The sequence below is a fragment of the Heloderma suspectum genome, chromosome 2 (genome assembly GCF_057233095.1).
Source record: "Heloderma suspectum isolate Gila_16-S chromosome 2, 16-S_ref, whole genome shotgun sequence".
Lineage (NCBI taxonomy): Eukaryota > Metazoa > Chordata > Lepidosauria > Squamata > Helodermatidae > Heloderma > Heloderma suspectum.
In genome coordinates, this window is record NC_139459.1 from 101,698,804 (window position 1) to 101,717,431 (window position 18,628).

General features: G+C 44.8%; 1 protein-coding gene across 4 annotated transcripts in view; it reads left to right on the forward strand.

Moving 5' to 3' along the window:
- The first annotated feature begins 3,633 nt into the window (after positions 1-3,633).
- The window catches only part of KLF9 (KLF transcription factor 9), a 28,993-nt gene continuing 13,998 nt past the window's right edge, over positions 3,634-18,628 (forward strand). For all 4 annotated transcript variants that reach the window (XM_084834325.1, XM_084834326.1, XM_084834324.1 and 1 more), the window contains exon 1: positions 3,634-7,081. In XM_084834325.1, the coding sequence (XP_084690451.1) occupies positions 6,556-7,081 (526 nt within the window). In that variant the 5' untranslated portion in view covers positions 3,634-6,555. The remainder of the gene's footprint in view (positions 7,082-18,628) is intronic.

Consider the following 18,628-nt stretch of genomic DNA (forward strand, 5'->3'; position numbering starts at 1 on the left):
ACCTGGCCCACAGCCCTGGGTTCTCCCGAATGCTACCATAAACACCACTTGCATTCCTCCTCTACACACCCACCATCATGCTGCTCTCCTGTTTGTTGTTGATTTCATAGCATCTATTCACCACTTTGAAGTTTCTAGACAGTGCTCTGCACTACCTATCTTTTCTGCAGTGCCCAATTGTGAAGAACTGACTCTCTCTGCTACACTGGATGGACAGCAAAGCTTCTGGATGGACAGTGTATAGTTAAACTATGGAATTTGCTGCCACAGGAAGTGGTGATGGCCACCAATTTTGATGGCTTTAAAAGGGGGTAGGACAAATTCCTGGAGGAAAAGGCTATCAATGGCTACTAGGCTTGCAGAGTATGTGCTACCTCCAGCACCAGAAGTAGTGAGCCTATGTACACCAGTTGCTGCGGAACATGGGTGGGAGGGTGCTGTTGTGCTCATGCCCTGCTTGTGGGTTCCCGGTCGACAGCTGGTTGGCCACTGTGTGAACAGAATGCTGGACTAGATGGACCCTTGGTCTGATCCAGCAGGGCTCTTCTTATGTTCTTCTCCTCATAGACAATCACCTACTTCACCTTCATCGATGGCAGATGCGAATATATAATGAGGAAAAATTATTTATACATACACAATGGCCTAATATGCAGCCAAAATAACTTTTTAAAAAAGCTACTATGTGATGATTGTGAGGAACAAGTGAATACCTTTCATTACACATTTAAACCTATTTGGCATGCTTGTGTGGCACTGGGAATGGTGGTTCCATGATGGAGATAAGCTTTTCTATCTAGGAATTGTCAGCAGCAGGAGTGTGGAGCTGTACGCCTGCAGGCCCAGTCCAGTTTGCCTGGGGTCTCAGTCGGGCCCCCCAAGATTCCCAAGATGGCCACACACCCTTCCCGTGTCCCACCCCCTTCCCCTTGATGGCCAATTGACTGGTGGCTTCCTGGATTTTGCATGTGTGTCCCCCCCCCCATTCTCAAAGACTGAAATGCCCCTCCTACAGCTTAGTTACTGGCAGTAAGCGCTGTCAACTAAAAGATGCTGGTATTCTGGCCACACCAGCTTGCCTTTGGCCCCACCCCTTTTGCCTTCAGCCCCACCCGCCACTTGCCCCAACAGCTTCTCCGAAATTGAATTCAGCCCTGAGTTTGAAGAGGTTCAACAACCCTGGTCAGCACCCTCACAAAAGTATAATCAACATTTACTTGGGGAAAATCATGACAATGTCCACCTAAGACTGCTTTAAGTTGGCAGCATCAATGTGGTTTGCATGGGCACAACACAACGCTTGAGCACTAGCAGCCATCTCAGGTTAGTGCAGGGACCTGCATAGAGAAGGTGCAGATTTCGATAATGTGTAAGAAATTAATCTGAGTAGCTAGTGCTATGGTAGGCATGGAGTGGACTTGTAAACTGGATCAAACCTACACATTTTACCTTATACTGGATACTATGCACAATGGTCTCCCTGACTCTTCCTTTAGTAGCAGGTGTAGAATAGAAAGAGTCAGGATGTTCCAGTCATCCCAACACCATCTTAAAGAAGCCTCCCATGACAAATGGACTCTAAGAGGAAACGATGCCCTTCTAACCAAATTCATCGTATCTCTTGGTCTGGCCATATCTGATGGCTTAGAGATAATGGAATGAAAACACCAGTCAAATTAAGTAGAGGGATTTATAATGTTGGAAGGAGTGCCTTCTGGGAAAGTACAGGAGGTCCCCACTCCTTAATTTGGAAGCCATGATGCAATAACCTTCCCTTGCATCAGGCAATCTCTTTTTTTATCTTTATTAAACCACCCAGAGCCATCTTCTTATGCTGATTGCTGAAGAAGCATAGAAAAGCATAACTAGAGATTCTAGACTCATTTTTCTTTCATTTATTTTTTAATCAAAATTTATTTATTTATTATTACATTTATTTTCACATTTATATCCCACCTGCATAATGATGGCATTTTAAGATGTTGTTGAAAATTATCAGTATAATTGTCCTTGAGTCAAAATACAATGGACACACACAACTGTTGTTATGCTTGTAGAATCCTTCAAGAGTAGTGGAAGTACACCTGTCATTTCCTGAATAAGAGTGCTCAGTGGAAAAACACAAGACAATTTTCCAGTTGTCCTAAGTGCTCTTGTATATGAATCATATTTTTGATCATATAGAAGAACCTGTGTGTCACATTCCCATCCAATGTGAGTCATCTGGGGAAGGAGGATAATGCAAAACATTTTTGGCGTCTTCATTTTCTATTTTTAAGTAATTAATATCACACTGTATCTGCAAAAAGAAGCCAAAGCAGTTAACAAGTGTAAAAATTAAAATGATCAGAATAATCAAAGCATGAAAACTAAAACAACACAGCAAAGTAACATCCCAACAGGGATAATTCCATCAAAAGTATTTTAAAAATAGTATAGGAGTAAATAAAGGGTTGCATCCAATGTTAGACTAACTTAAGTCCCACTCATTTCAATGGGTTTATTCTAAGTAGGACTATCATTGGACACAACCCAAAAGCCCCATCAGAGCAGTAGAGTTTGGGGGTGGGGGAATCCAGCCAGTCCCCAGACCCTGCTGAAACAGCTAAGCACTTGCCAGGCATCATTTTCAAGTACTTGAAAGGTTGTCACAGAGAAGAAGGCCAGGATCTCTTCTTGATCATCCCAGAGTGCAGGACACGGAATAATGGGCTCAAGTTACAGGAAGCCAGATTCCAGCTGAACATCCTGAGTGTCAGAGCTTCCTGAGTGTCAGAGCAATACGACAATGGAACCAATTACCTGGGGAGGTGGTGGGCTCCTCCACACTGGAGGCCTTCAAGACGAGGTTGGGCAGCCATCTGTCAGGGATGCTCTGACTTGGATTCCTGCATTGAGCAGGGGGTTGGACTGGATGGCCTTGTAGGCCCCTTCCAACCCTTCTATTCTATGATTCTATGATTCTATCTCAAAGCTCTCAATATTGCAGCTAGGCAGGGTATTTTACAGGGTTAGTGCCATGACTGTTCCTCATAACCACCAGCCAAATCTCAATTGATGGAGGGGCATGGAGCAGGACCTCAGACACTGAACAGAGCACATGAATGAGTTCATATTCTTGAAAAGGTGGTCCTAGAGAAGGCTTGGATCCTGTATCACATTCTGGCGATTCCTCTGGCAAGCTGCAGTAGGAAGGGAGAGGCAGAAAAAGCCACATACTGCAAGCAGATATCCACTTGTGGATTTTAGGTATCTGGTAAAAACACTGAATGTAGCCAGAGCAAAATCCAAATCAGTGCAGAATGAGGGGGGATGGAATATAACAGTCCATGGTATATTAGAACTTCAGCTCTCCACCTTTATTTAAACTATAAATCGGATTGGGGATAGCCATGGGGATGCAGGGATGCCTGGGTGCCACATTCTGTGCCCTTTTCCAGCAGGGAGAAAAAGGTGGGGAGGGGAGGAAATAGGGGGGTGATGTCAGGGGTGGGGCCACACCCCCTGATGTCATCTGTCCTACTGTAGGCCTGGTGGGCAATCTAGCTCCCCATGAGGAAATAGTTCTGGACCCCTGATTTAAAGGATAAGATACACCTGGAATTTGTTTTTTTGTTTTTGTTTCTTTGCAACTTTGGCTATGTGCTACTTAGCTATATAACTTTCTGCTGAACCCATCATTCAGAAAGTTGGCCAATTATTCGACAGAAAATTACCTCTGTTGCTGCTTCCTACACAGATAGTGCACATTTTACTTTCCTTTGTTCACTTTCAATGTAAGGTCTTAATCTACAAAGGCTTTCATGGAATGGGAAGTAGAAAAGGAGTGGGAGACGTCTGAAAGCTGGGGACCTGGTTATGTGTGGAATGTTAGCCATGGCGATGATGATGATACCTGAAGATCCTTCACACTGTGAAGACCTTATAGATGTCCTTGTATAAGTTGTTCTTGGCTTTGACAATTTATTGTTGAGCAAGTGTGGCCTACTTCTGTCCAAGGCAGGTGTTTAGGGTTGGACTTCAGTCTTCCAAGTACCTACTTTGTTTTAATTCACTGTCTTCAGATTCAGAAACAGAAACAGAAAGGCAGTTTCAAATGGCTTTGAGAATGTGTGTCAGCATCTATTAATCATTTACAAAACAGAATGCACAGAGCTAGTTCTAATGCCACAAATATTAGATCACATGCTTGCACTCTATTGAATCCAGAACACCTACAATCCCATGGTTCCATTGAGTTTGCATACTTGTGTGTTGAAAGGGGGAAGAAAGAAATTTACCTCTCTTTTGCCATACTTCATACTCTCACTATAATTTTAAACACCTTCAGTATGAATATAAAAGGTTTGCTATAGCATACAGAAAAAGTAACTAATTCACACTAAGTGATCTTGAGTTTTCAGCCCAAATCTGGTTTCTTTCACAAATTCTACAATAACCTAGCCAAATGTTTATTTGCTTTGCCATTAATGCTACAAGTTCTCTGATCTCTGCTTCCGCCCCCGCTCCTTCCCCTGTTGCCTTCCATAGTGAATTTTACACTGTAAACTCCTTGGGGCAGTGACCTCTCCTCTTATGCTTTGTGCCATCCACATTAATGTTCCATCCACATTAACAAGAACAACAATAATAAGCAATTCCTGTTTCCTGCGCTAACTCCCATACTCCCAGTGTCTAATTTTTTGCCCTACCTGTTGCGTAACATTTGGAAGTAATTTTATTCAGTAACTTAATCAAGACAGTGCGTGCGTGTGTGTGTCTACATATACTCACATCTCACGTCACAGAGAGAGAGAACACAAAGATGTCCTGAGCACAATCTTAGATGCTATATATATAAAAAAAGACTTCTTGGAGTAGGGGATATAATTTTGTTACTTTTTTCATCAGAGACGTGAAGATCCATAACTTAATCCAATATGAAAATGATAATAAATGTGTGTGTGTAGGGACCAAACGTATGGCTACTGCTGTGGTTACATAATCATCTTTCACTCTCCCCCCGCCCCTCCCCTCGCCGACTAAAGTTTACATTTTACTCCGAATGCAACTCCTTCCTAGCTGGTCTCCATACCACTCTAGGTTTACAAGTGAGAAGAACTGCTCAGAATGAATTTTTGATTGGCGGAACCAATGTTAGTGACATCAGCCAAATCACTTTCGATTGGCTAGCTGGTTGCTGGGACTGTAAGGACTTCTAGTGAGTCAGTTAACCCGGTCTCTGCCGGAAATGCGAAGTTGGATTCCTGGGGAGCAGAAGGAGGGAAAGATCACCCAGGAGGGAAAGGCAGCGGGCGGAAGGTCCTTGGCGCCCCGGCGTGTCGCGCCGCCGCCCCAGCGCGCAAGCTAGGCGCGAAGCGCGCTGCGCTTGGCGCTTCCAAGCCTCGGTGGCGCTGGCGTCACACCTCCGGGCAATTCCTCGGTTGCCCTTTTAAATGGGGGCCGCGCGGAGCCCGGAGTAGCACGAGGCACTGGGAGGGAACCTTCGGATTGGCCGCGGCCCCCGTCTGTAGACACACCTCCCCTGCAAAAAGGGCCCTTCTGAGTGGAAGGGGGAGAAGGTAAACAGAGTTGAATCACTCTCCCGGCTGACCAATTGGTGGTGCTGGGGTGGGCTGGGGTGGGCTGGTCGGAGGAACCTTTTGCGTGATGGGCTTCTGCGAAATTGGTCCTGAGCGAGACTGTGCCGGAACAGAGAGGAGCCGTAGGCGAGCGGGGAGTGAGTCAGGCAGTGGGCAGCGCAGCCAGCCGAAGTCTGTGCCTCCGCCGCTTCCAGACCTCACGCTCGGGCTGATGTTTCCGCGCCGCGCCTTCTGACGAGAGTGCGGAGAAGGCGCTGGGGAGCCTCGCCAAGCCGGCGGAAAAAGAAGCCAGCGCGGCGGCGCGAACTACTGAACTCCTCCCGCGCTCCTGCCACATCTTGTTTCCCCTTCCCCTTGAAGGGGTGGGGAAGCGGCGAAGACGACGAAGAGGGGAAACACCCCCTGGTGCTACTTGAATTACTTGAAATCACCACTCGTGACAGTTTTCTCCAGAAGGCCGCCTTAGAAGATTCCCACCTCTCCGCCAGCGTGCTCGGGAGTGCCTGACACGCGCGCGCACTCTCACACGATCTGGAGTTTGCCGGCGTCGCTGGGGAGGGGGCGCGACCCACGGCGGTGATTGAGGTCAAAAGGCAGGCTGAGCGGCGTTCCTCCCTCGCTCGGCGGGGTCACGGGTGGTCGTGGTTATGTAAGACGCCGAGCCGCAGAGGGGGTTCCCTTTGCCCGGCTGCTGAGGCACCCCACCCCACCCCACCCCACCCCACCTCTCCACCCGAGATCCGCAGCCTGAAGGCAGCACAGCGAGCAGCCTGGTGATTGCAACACCCACCCACCTACCCACCCAGGCAGCCAGCCAGCCCTCCGAGAGGGAGAGGGCGGCGGCGGCGGCGACAGACAGACAGCAAGGAAGTGGTTTTTAATCGTTGGCTTTTTGCAATTGGGGTCTACATTCTCTCTCGCTCTTAATTTATTTCCCCCTTGGTGGGAAGGGTGGCTGATCATTGCCCGCAGGATGTCAGCGGTGGCTTACATGGACTTTGTGGCTGCCCAGTGCTTGGTGTCCATTTCCAACCGCTCCGTGGCACAGCAAGACGTGACCCGGGAAGCAGAGCTGCTGAAGATGCCCGAGGAAGAGGAGGAGGAAGCAGCTGCCGTCGTGACCAAGGAAATGAATGACCCCCGGGACGCCTGGAAGGATTACTGCACTTTGGTGACCATTGCCAAAAGCTTGTTGGACCTGAACAAATACAGACCCCTCCCGACCCCGTCCATCTGCAGTGACAGTGTGGAGAGCCCAGATGAGGACGCCGGATCAGACAGCGACGTGACCACCGAATCTGGGTCGAGCCCTTCCCACAGCCCGGTGGAGGGGCAGGATGCTGGTGGCGTGCCCGACCCCCTCTCTTCCCTCCTGCACAGCGGAGTGCCTCCAAAAGGGAAGCTGGCCACCGAAAAAAGACATAAGTGCCCCTACAGTGGATGTGGCAAAGTCTATGGCAAATCATCCCATCTTAAAGCCCATTACAGAGTGCATACAGGTTAGCTGTGGTCTCTCAATTACCGATCTCGGGGGTGGGGAGGTGCACTTGGGAGTTGACTGGGTCCAGCAGGCAGGGACCTTGCAGCTCTGGGGGAAGCACAGCTTGCCAGGGAGCCCAACCTGTTTACAGGAATGCTTCAGTTATATAAAGGGAAGCAGTGCTCTGTTCTTCCTGCTGCTGCCTTTCTTTTTTTTTTCCAAGTATGTCGGTTGTCCTCATTTGAACCCTTCTTAAAGATGCTGTGATTATTTTAGCCCTTCTCTTCTTCCCTGGGCAGATTCTATATCCAAGTGGTCTCCTTCGACACTTCTAAGCATGGTTCTTTAGAACAGGCTGGTTACATCTGGGTACAGAGTGTTAATGCAAACAGCACGTCAAGACTGGGTGGATGGGAGAGCAAAGGGTGTTTCACTGGCTTGTCATGCTACTGAATCTTGTATCCCCCCCCCCCTCCTGCTTCTGTATATCGCTGAGGTGTGCTTACACTGAGAAGATCAGACCAGTAGAGGAGCTGTTTAGTCGAAAAATGCTAATTTGAGGCTGTAAGAAATGCTTGGGGTGGTGGGAGAGAACCTGTGCTGATGCTTAAGATTATATATGCACAGAGGTTTTAGGGATTTCCATCTATTTGTATTGTTTCATGGTGGCTCTTGCCAGGGCAGTTTTATATCTGTCCCAAGATTTCCTCCAGATTTTATGTAACATTGCATAGTTAACACTGCATATTTGTTTTTTGTTTTTTTAAAAAACTCCAGTGGATGGTGAGCTAACTTCATTTTTCTTCAACTACTTCCAATAGTAGCATTCTGTATTTGGTTTAGCTCTTATGGCACATCTTGGTTCCATAAACTCACTGGGCGTGGCCAGGTTTTGGCGGGCGTTGTGGATTGATGACGTCTTTTCCGAATTCTCGTGAAGAAACACATGGGTGTTCATAATGTCTAAATGTGATGGAATGTGATGTTAGTTTGGGAACAAAAAGGGCAGGGAAGATGAAAGACAGTGAAATCTCTGCTTTTGGAGAGTTCCGCATTTATTTATGTTGAACATGTACTTGTCAATAGGATCCAGTTGTAGGTGCTTAATATGAAAAGAAAACCCCTGTCCTTTTACAAAGACTTTCTGCTTTCATGTAGTCCTCAGTAATATGGCAGCTGTCTTAATTTGAACCATTTGAATTATCATACGTTTCCTAAGTGCCTTATTTTTTAGGTTTGGCAGCTGATGTTGAGTGTATCTTCAGTAAGGGTATGCTTGCTTGTTCCTGGTTTAAACCCAATCTACTCTAAAGGGTCACATTCTCTGCTACAGAGAACAGCTGGTACTTCATTGCAGTCATGGGATGTGCATTCTTAGCCATTGGTGAATGCATTTAAAGATAAAAGCAAGATTGCTTCCACATGAGCATATTTAAGGAGAGTTTTTGTGGAAGACCAAATGGTTGGTGAATACCACTTTTTCTAACAAAGTGCATTGTATCCATGTGTTGTATGTGGGTGTGTTGGCAGCGTCTATGATTAAACATGAGAGGGCTATTAAGTGATGACACATAGGGCTGCATATTTTTGTAGCATGGTAGTGATGGTACATGCTGTGCTACCTTTGTATGACTTTTTGATACTTACATGTCCCATGTATCTGGATTTTATGTGGTATTGGAGGTGGGTGTACTCTATGTTCATCTGGTACTTGCCTTGGCAGTGTCTGTCAAAAACCAATCCATGGGATGGTTATAACCTTCATACTATGCTAGAGATGGCCTGTTTAGAGCAGACGTAATGTGATAAGGATTTTCCTTACTGAGATAATACCATCTCAGTACATACTGCATAGGTAAATAGGCTTTCATGTCTTATTCTGCAAATATGGATTTCCCCATAAGTGTGACACTTTTTACTTTAATATGGGACAGGAGAAGGTATGAAAGTAAACGCTGAATGTTCATCTATAACACAAATTATCCACAAAACAGGATTTTTCATGTCCTGATCTAGCCCATGTGACTTACATAGCAGTTTGGCATAACGTTCAGCTAGTAATATAAACATGTGTTTGCTCTAGCAATTCAGATTTTCACAAACTGTTGCTGTGCTTTTAGGTTTTAGGCTTGGGGGGGCGAGGAAGCACCATATGATGCAAACAATCGGCATAACTCTCTTAAAGCATCCCACATAGATGCTGGTCTAGTGGCAGAAGAACAGGGCAAAAGGGAAGTCCGCATCGCTCATCATTAGCACTTCTCTTGTAGGTGAATCCCCCTCCCCAAAAGAAGTTGACTGGAAGAAGAGGAGGTCTTCATTGTAGGAATCGATACAAGACGGTACTGCTGTAAACATCTGTGCACGAAACTCCCTCCTCCTCCAGGAGGGAGTGGCAAAATGTGGATTCTGGCTGAACTCCCACTGAAGTGTCTTTCTGGCCTAGTTCTGACTACTGTGGGAGGAAACCTGGGGGTGAGCCCCAGTACTGCTTTCCTGCTTGCAGAACTGGCATCGTCTGCAGTGCAGGACGGAAGACGAACAGGAAAAGGAGAGTCATGTGTCACTCAGCAGTGATTCCTGTAGTTAAAACACAGACCTTAGGAAGGAAAGGCATATGAATTCTAGACAGCTTTCTTAATACGGCAGCAATACCAATTAATTTGTGCAGACATAGAAGTCAACCACTGAGAATGTCCCATTAGCTTTCTGCCCATATTAAATGGCAAACCAGTAATATTTATGAGAGTTGGTAATTAGATTTGTTTCCTTTTAGCAACAAAAATAGGATCTGGACAAGTACTATGAAGAACAGTTCTTAAAGGAATAGAAATACATTTATTTTCACTATGTAAGGACTAACAACCAGTTTTTAATTTCAACTAAAAAAAATTCCCATTGTATTTGCCTGCTCAGGGGTAAAGAAGCTGTTTAGCAGTGGGACCGTACAAAAATGGAAAGGAAGCAATGTGATGCAGTCTGAAGAGCTACAATATAAAAAATACCATGACATCTTACCTCTTTCTGCCACTGGTTTATAGTCTTCTGATAACGACACCTGTTCAGTGTTCTAAGAATTATTGAATATTTGCATTGAATAATGCAAATTAGTAATGTAAAGTACTTGCATTATTAATTGACTTACTGTGTTTGTATATAAGCTCGCTTGCATTTGACTTCAAATGATTTGTGAACTCAAGGCTCCTTCCACCAAGAAGTTAGTTCAATAAATAGAATGGACTTAACAACAAAGAGTCTCGTGGTACCTTAAAGACTAACACATTTAGTATGACATGAGCTTCTGCAGACTATAATCCACTTGATCCTTCATTGATGGTTTTTTAGCAGTTAAGGCAGCATATAAATGTTAATATATAAATTATAAATATCAGATACATTAAGTGTTGTTGAGAGTTATTAAAAGTGATGGCTATAGTCCATGAAATCTTATGCTTATGCCAGAATAAAGGTGTTATGGTTGGATCTAGATTTAAGCTGGATCAACTGCACTAGTGGAAGTAGACTTCCTTCCCATAGCAGCTCCTCCAGCCCTTGGAAAATACTACACAGAATCAGGAGCTGTGGTGTGTGTGGGGAGGGGACCCCCCAAATCAGGTGGAGGGACCTTCCATGAGTAAAGTCCTTCCTGTTGTGGTAGGTTCCTTTGTCTTGTGGAAGGCAGATCCTGGATCCAACCCTTAGTCTTTAAGGTCCTCAAGACCCTCTGGAAATGGTTAGTAGCAGCTGATAAGCTCCTTCTAGAGGAAATTACTAAACAATACTCTCTGTTTTACTTTGCCGTTCTTTCATAATGCTGGGTTACTTACACAAGTAGCTTTACTACTTGATTAGAGCTTGCAGTGTCAAATAACACCTGAAATACCAAGTTATTCCCTTAGCTGATAAATTCCCTCCTTCTCTAGTATGAACCAGAATTAATGTTATTTATAGCAAAAATACAACAGAATAGTATAAATGAGAAAAGGAAGCTAGGCTTGTATAGCCTGATTTTGTAGTTCAAAGTGTAAGATGGCTGTGTCCTTACAAATAAGGGTGCAATCCTATGCATGTTTAGTCAGAAAAAAGTCCTAGAACTCCCAGCATTCCCCAGCCAGCCATGCTCTCAGCCATGCACTGTAAGACACCTGAACTCTACATACTTGGCCATGCTGGCTGGGAATACTGGGAGTTGTAGTTCAGCTCATCTGGAGGGCACCACCTTGGGGAAGACTGCATTAGTGTACAGCTTGCCTGGCAGATTTAAAACCCATGGTTCTCCTTGCATGGGCTGTGCATTCCACAGTTATACTGTGGCATTTCTGACTATACCCTTCCCCCATCAGACATTGTAGTTGTGCGTCCTTCATTCATATTTTTTGAAAGCACATTTCCTCTTTTCTCATTTCCAACCTTTCAGGGATGTTTCAAAGAAAAGGTCCCCTCTTACCTGAACTTGCTTTCTGGGCCATCATCAGCCTGATTTGCTATGCGGTCTTTCACAGCCTCAGTGTAAAAAAGATGCATGTTCGCCCTTAGCTACTCCCTTGTCTTACATTTTTAATGCTTATTGCATACTTCCAAATTTTATTCTGAAGAACAGTGACAGGATTTCAGCTCTTGGCACCCATGTTCAGCCTCCTACTCATTCTCCCTTTAAGTGAAATGTTTTTCAATGAGCTTTGATTCATTCTAACTAAGATTACAGGTGCATGGGCAGTTTAATCTTCTCAGATCGTTTGTGCACAGAGCTGTACAGAAAGTGCAGGCTCCAGGTTGGGCAAGACACCCTCAATGGGCTCCCTCCCTCAGTGAGTCTACCTTCTCAGCATCGTTGTCACCAGCTACTATTGTTCCTTATCTTCTTTCTCACCATTGCTATCGCTTGCTTGACAGACAGATAGCCAACGAGCAAGTAGGCAGGGGCATCTACTGTTTGTCATCCTCACCACTGCCATTGTCTGGGCCTGAGCAAGAGGCAGGCAAGCAAGCAGGTAGCAGTGATGAAGGGGAGCAACTCCAGTGAGTTCTCGTCAGTGGGCCCCTGCTTAGATGTGGGCCCTTGGCAGGTGCCCAGCCACGCCCTAGCCCTGTGTAGAGACCTCCCCAACAGTCAGACTGGCTGTGTAAATTGAAGATTATTCTTCTGCATATACTTGCCCCACCCCTACATGGGTGTGGATGCTCTTGCATAGTCTGTGTGGAGACTCTAGAGTAACATTGTACCAGCAATCCAGCATAGCCCTAATCATGCTGAAAAGCATAATCCGGGTAGTGGAAGATCAGGGTGAGGATCTGAGATGAAGTGGAGCACAAAATGCATTGGCCTGTAAACCCAACAATGAGATGATTACGGTAGTCTCTCAATCAAGTTTTTTCCCTGATCAGGGATCAGAAGACAGCATCTGACTAGGTACATTTAGGAAATATGGTTTTGAAAGCTACAGGAAGAATAACTAACAAACAAACAAAAAAAGAAGGTAACCATTTAGATGATATCTGCATGTCTCTTAAGGTCTCCAGCACAAATGTTAGCTTCATATTTACATAGCTTACATTTGTGGAAACACCTAGGTCCTAAATCCATGACTAATATCAAAGTGCTGCAGTTATCATGTATAAGACAGGATGGGGAGTTACCTTATGGTTTCACAATTTTATCGTATGTTTTGAGGTAGAAGTTCCTGCTATGTGTTCTGTTTTCCACATCAGAATCCCACCCTAACCCTATTGTTCACTCACAGGGAGAAATAGAATATTTGAATGGATGGATCATGGATATTATCTTGTGAACACAATGTCTACTTGAGGTAACCTGGTGTGACAGTAGGGATTTCCCTTTGCAAGGATCCTTTTATTAATCTTCTTAATGCGTATGTTAGTGATATAGAGTCACTATAGCTGATTCTAAATATTATGGGCTGCATCCAGTATCATTCAAGTGGACTTCCTCTTGCATGATGGGACTTCCTTTTGCTCGTCTTCCTCTTTACACACACCCCAGATCTGCTCTGGAGGGTCCCCTTATCCTCCAGAGCAGATTCCGGGGGCAGGGGAGAGGGGAAATTCATTCTACCAGTGGTTTCTATTTCACTGGTGGATGGTCAGTCTTTCATACAAGTCTGTATGTATAACACCTCATGAAATGGCAAGATTGGGCACAATGGACCAGTTTCACTAAAATTACCCACAACCATTGTCTTCTGCTGTTCATTTCTCCTTTACCTGAAGGAGAAAACCAGCAGATTCCAGCCTTAGTAGGAAAATGCATGTTGAAAAAGGAAGCAGTGAACAATAAGTGTTTAGTTGCCAGTAATGGATATTCTCAGAATGCCAGCATTAATTATTTTTTGCTACATTTTCTGCCACAGCATAGAGGGACATACATTCTAACTGAATGCGTGCGTGAGTGTGCTTCTTAGACATATACACTGCACACACATGCAGTATCTCTTTGGGCAAGTACATTCATCCCTGTGGCACAGTATAATCTCATATAGAACAGAGCTACCCTACCTAGAGCAGGATGGTTATGGAAATCAGGTTAAGGTCCCAATATCTGGACCTTCTATTTTCCACTTGCATGAAAAAAGCCCACTCCTTGATGTTTGAGAAGTGTTGGCTCTGTCCTCCAATATGTAAACTGTTACTGCTTAAGAGTGTTTGGCCCCAGCCAATGTCATCCTATTCTTTCAGACCCAGGACAGCAATCTGCAACACATTTATTCCATCTAGCAATGGACTCTGGCCCAGTTTCTTTCCCAGTCAAAAATAAAAGAAAAATGGACACAACTTTCTAAATTCTGCAAATCAATACAACAAAGGAAAAAGCAAGTTTGAAACTCTGGAGAGCAGCATGCAGTATGCCTAACCTTGCATCCTGCAGGGAATTTCCAAGCTCCTCGCATAGATTACAAGATGCAGCAACTATAATATCCTGCGTGGGCAGGTAGATATTTTGCCCATGTGCCTTAACCGCACTGGCACAATCTGGAGATCTTGACTCCATTCTTGCTACTTGACTAGTGTACTTGTCCACAGAAAACTACTATACCATGCAACAGTTCAAATTACCTTTGTTCCTTCCAAGTGAGAACAACTAATTTGCTGCCCATACCAACTGTGCTTGCACATTAGCATAGAGATCCTAGTGCAGAAATCCATGAAGCTAAAGGTTTGTGCCTTAGCGCTATTTTAAATGAGTATCATCCATTGCCTGCATGCAGTGGCCTCTCTTTAGCAGCCATGTTCTTGTATCTAGGAGATGTGATACCTATAGAAAAGGAAATTCAGGTATCTTAGGTCTGAATACGTTTTCTTTCTTGCCAGCATCGGTATCTTCGCTGCCGCTGTGTGTGTTTTCTACCAAGCTGATTTTTTTTTTAAACCCACATATATGAAGGGAAAAGATGCTTTGCAGGCCAGCTGCCAGCAGGCCATAAAGTATCCAGATGCTTGAAAACATCTGGATCCAGTGACAGTGGAATTCTTAATTCTGAGAGCAGCTCTGGGGAACTGTGTTCTTCAGACCCTGTTGACCAGTCAGTAATGATTTGCTTGGGATAATCAATGCCAGGAGCACAATGAAAGACTTGTAGGGCCAGTACCAAAAGTCCAGAGATAACAGCAACCATTCTGGGACAAGGAAGAAAACCTGATCTGAGCAGGTTCTTAGTAATGATCACCCATCCATAGATACTTAATGACTTCTGGACAATTCTGAGATGTTCATGGCTAGAATGGACTGGCGTCAGGAGGCAATAATGAGAACTAAATAGCCTCGTGGTGATACAAGAGAGTGGATGTTTGCCTGGACAACACATGAACTCAGGACCCTAAGCAGTCTTGGAAGACAGCAGGAATGACACAAATTCCAGAGGCCTTGGGAGACAAACAGGAATGCAAGGTATTTTAGATTGTTTTGTTTTTATTCATGTGGATTGGATTTTCAAGTTGGGGATTGTGGGAGCATTCTTTGTGTCTACCCCCACCCCACTCCCTGTATCCTTTTATTTATGGAGTGGGTACAAACTTTCTAAGAGACCCCCATTTTCCCTGTCTTGTTTTTCAGACCAGTTCCCCACACTATCTGTTTAAAAGCTGCTACGTGCTGAAACCCAAGAGTAAATAGCAACATAACAATTCCCCTGCAGGATCACCACAGACCTCATAAGACATTCTACATCTGCGGAAAGTAAATGTGTGAGGAGAATAGCACTCTAGCTATTGTTCCCCTGCCACCTGCCACCCACCCCCAGACTGTCCCAAGACATTTTGCTGCCCGAGACAAAAGACAAGATGCCCGCCCCCATTCCACCTACAGAAGCTTGTACACACTGGCAGGTGAATCTCACGTCAACACTGGAGATGGGAAAGCATTCTTCTCTAGGCTAGGTTAGGGCATGCAGGCCAGCCATGTGGAGCACTGTTCCCCAAAGGAGGGGAAGCTAGGGGGCAGTTGTTGCTGCCCTCCCCACACTACCCATTATCTGCTGCCTGAAGCAGCTGCCTCACTCTGCCTCAGAGTAGGGCTGACCCTGCCTCCTCCTTATGCTTCTGTCACCTTCTGCTCTTGGAGGCCAACTCTCTGAAGAGCCGAGAGCTTCCTGTATCCATGGAAGTTCTCCACGTGATCTGGAACACTGCTTTTCCAGCATTCTCAATTGTGTGAAGACCCTCCACAGATACAGGAAGCTCTCCTCTTCAGAAAGTAGAGGGTGACAGAAAAGGGGGGGGGCTAGAATGCTCTCTCTCCTCCTACATTTATTTTCTACAAATATAGAAGACCTGAATAAGGCTCAAGAGTCCTTCTAATCCACTGTTTTATTTACAGCAGTGACCAGCCAGATGCCCCTGGGAAGCCCACAATAAGGTCACAAAGGCAACCCTCCATTTCCCACCAGAATCTAGTGTTCAGTTAGTGCCCCCTCAATATGGAGGCCCCAGTGTGTCTAATCTTTTTCTGAGCCATCTAAAGTAGTAGCCATCACCACATCCTGTTATGTAGTGAATTCCTTGGGCTGAATCCAGACTTAGCCATGTTTAGAGTGGACCCATTGAACGATTAAATGAATGGGACAAGTTAATCATAACTAACTGAAGTCCAGTTGATTTCAATGGGTCTAGTGTAAGCATGACTAAGTCTGGATCCAACCCCATCTGTTGTTGTAAGATAGTTGTTTTTTTTTCATCCCAAGCCTACTGCCAATCAAGGCTGAACCTGAGTTCTAGTGTCAGTATTCTCCCTCTAATGAGTCCTTTCACTAGTGAGAAAGAACAGCTCTCTCTATTTTCTTCATACCACACATAATTTTGAAAATCATTTATCATGTTCTCTCCCAGTCAGCTAGCTTATTCTATGTCATCTATTTTCAACCCCTTTACTAATAACTCCTAACATTAAGACTGGAGCTTGGAGTAGGGATACGGGGTGGGGTGGGGGAAATGCCCACGTATTCCTTAAGTGTATCTGATTCCTCCACACCCACCCACCCCAGAAGGAGATGCCATCATCAGCCCTGAAACTGCTGTTTAAATTCCTCCAAGTTTTAAAAAAGAGAGTTCAGGTATTGGATATGCACACTTCAAAGAGGAAATGCTGTGTGTGTCCACCTGCCCCATGCTTAATTCTCAGAGTTTTTGACCTTGGGAAAGTATAAGAGGCCCTCCTGAAAGGGAAATTCACAGGGTGGGGGGACATGAGAAGAGGCCTGCTGGAACACTTGGGGTGGCCATGTGTCCTCTTTCACAGAGGACAGTCCTCTATTTTTAGGGCTGCCAGAGGACTGCCTTCTGTTTGAAGGACTGCCCTGTCTGATTCTGATTTGAAGATAAAGAACCATAGAAACTGTGGCCCATCTACAGTTCACACCCGGACAGTCGACTGAACAGGGAGGAACACAGGTCATCTTCCATACCGTTGTGAGATGTATTGTATTTCTATTTAAACTATAATAATTATTTCTAAAATTGCATCTCTCTGTATAAATTAGCATATGCACATTATATGCATATCAGTGTTGGCAATTCATAAGTGGCCACTCTAGGGACAGACCAAAGGCCTCTCTAGACCAGCAACCTGTTTCCCACAGTGGCCATTAACAGATGCCTGTGGGAAGCCCACAAGCAACCCCCTGCTCTTGTTCCCCACTTACTGGTATTCAGGGGCATACTGTCTCTGAGAGTAGCATATCGCCATCATGACTTATAGTCATTGACACAAAGCATACCCAGAATATGCACGTGTGGATCTGACCTGTGGACCAGGGTTGGGATTAGGGCCTCCTGGCCCTAGCCATATTACCACATTCCTGTCAGTTAAGATTGGCTAGTGAGGGCCTGTCCTAAATCCTTTCAGTGAGAGTGCTGGGACTAGAAGTAGGGCCTTTTTAGAAGTTGCTCCAGTTTTCTAGAATTTCCTTTCCAGTGATACCCACAAAGGCCTAACCTTCACAAACCTGTTAAGGCTTTCATTGTAGGGAAATATTTTAATATTTAACATCGCTGCTGACTGAAGCTTTAGTATAGAAAATTGGATGCTTCTAAAATATAATTGATATTCCTTCTAATAATTAACATAGGCAATTAAGTGTTGACATGAATGGGACTAAAATGGGGCTGCTGAGAAACAAGTATCAACATGCTTGGTGAATCCTGAGGTGTGCACAAGAACAAAACTTTTTTAAAACAAAGTGGTCAATCTCCCCACCCAATATCCCAGTGGGACTGAGCATGCTCAGTGGCCTCCGGAAGCCATGGGATATTGAGTATCCATAGGAAAAGAAAAATGTCGGGCATGGAGTGAATAGGCGTACTTGAGCCCTGTAGAGCTCACAGTATCCTGGAGGAGGGCATGGTTGGATGGGTGGCACCCTAGGCAGGATATTCCTGGTAGAGGGTGAGGATCCACTGTAACACTGTTGGAGGTCTTTACCCATCTATCTTTTATTTTAACTTTTGCATTGATTACTTTGAATATTTATAAGAAAAGCAGGCTGTTGGGTTATTTAATTCACTATGGAATTCACTTCCACAAGATGTAGTGATGGCCACCAATTTGGACGGCTTTAACAGGGGATTAGACAAATTCATGGAGGAGAAGGATATCAACAGCTACTAGCCCTTCATTTACAGTGATGCTTGATTGTGCCTCCCTACTTTATTTTAATGTACCAGCCTCTAGCATAATAAAAATCATTGCCAAGTAGGTAGATTCTAGGCCAGCCAGCAAGTACAGGATAGTAAGGTATAAGAGGAAGAGCTGATCCTCTTAACCAATCATTTACCTCAGCCCTCTGGAGCAATCTCTGTAAGTTTTTAGCAATGGCAGTGCTCAGTCAGAGCAAGCAATCACATTTTGAGTATCGCTCATTTTTGCCTTGCCCCTGAGGAACTTTTATACTCTGCTCTAGGGCCCTGATGTGTTTAGTTTCCATTCAGAAGTATAATTCTGTAGCTATGTTTTTGTTTCTCTCTGTCTTTTCTAAAGTCCTTAGTCAAAAGTATTTGATATCCCGGGAAATACAGAGCTCTTGTTAGACCAATATCTTTCTTCTGCATTCTTTTTCCG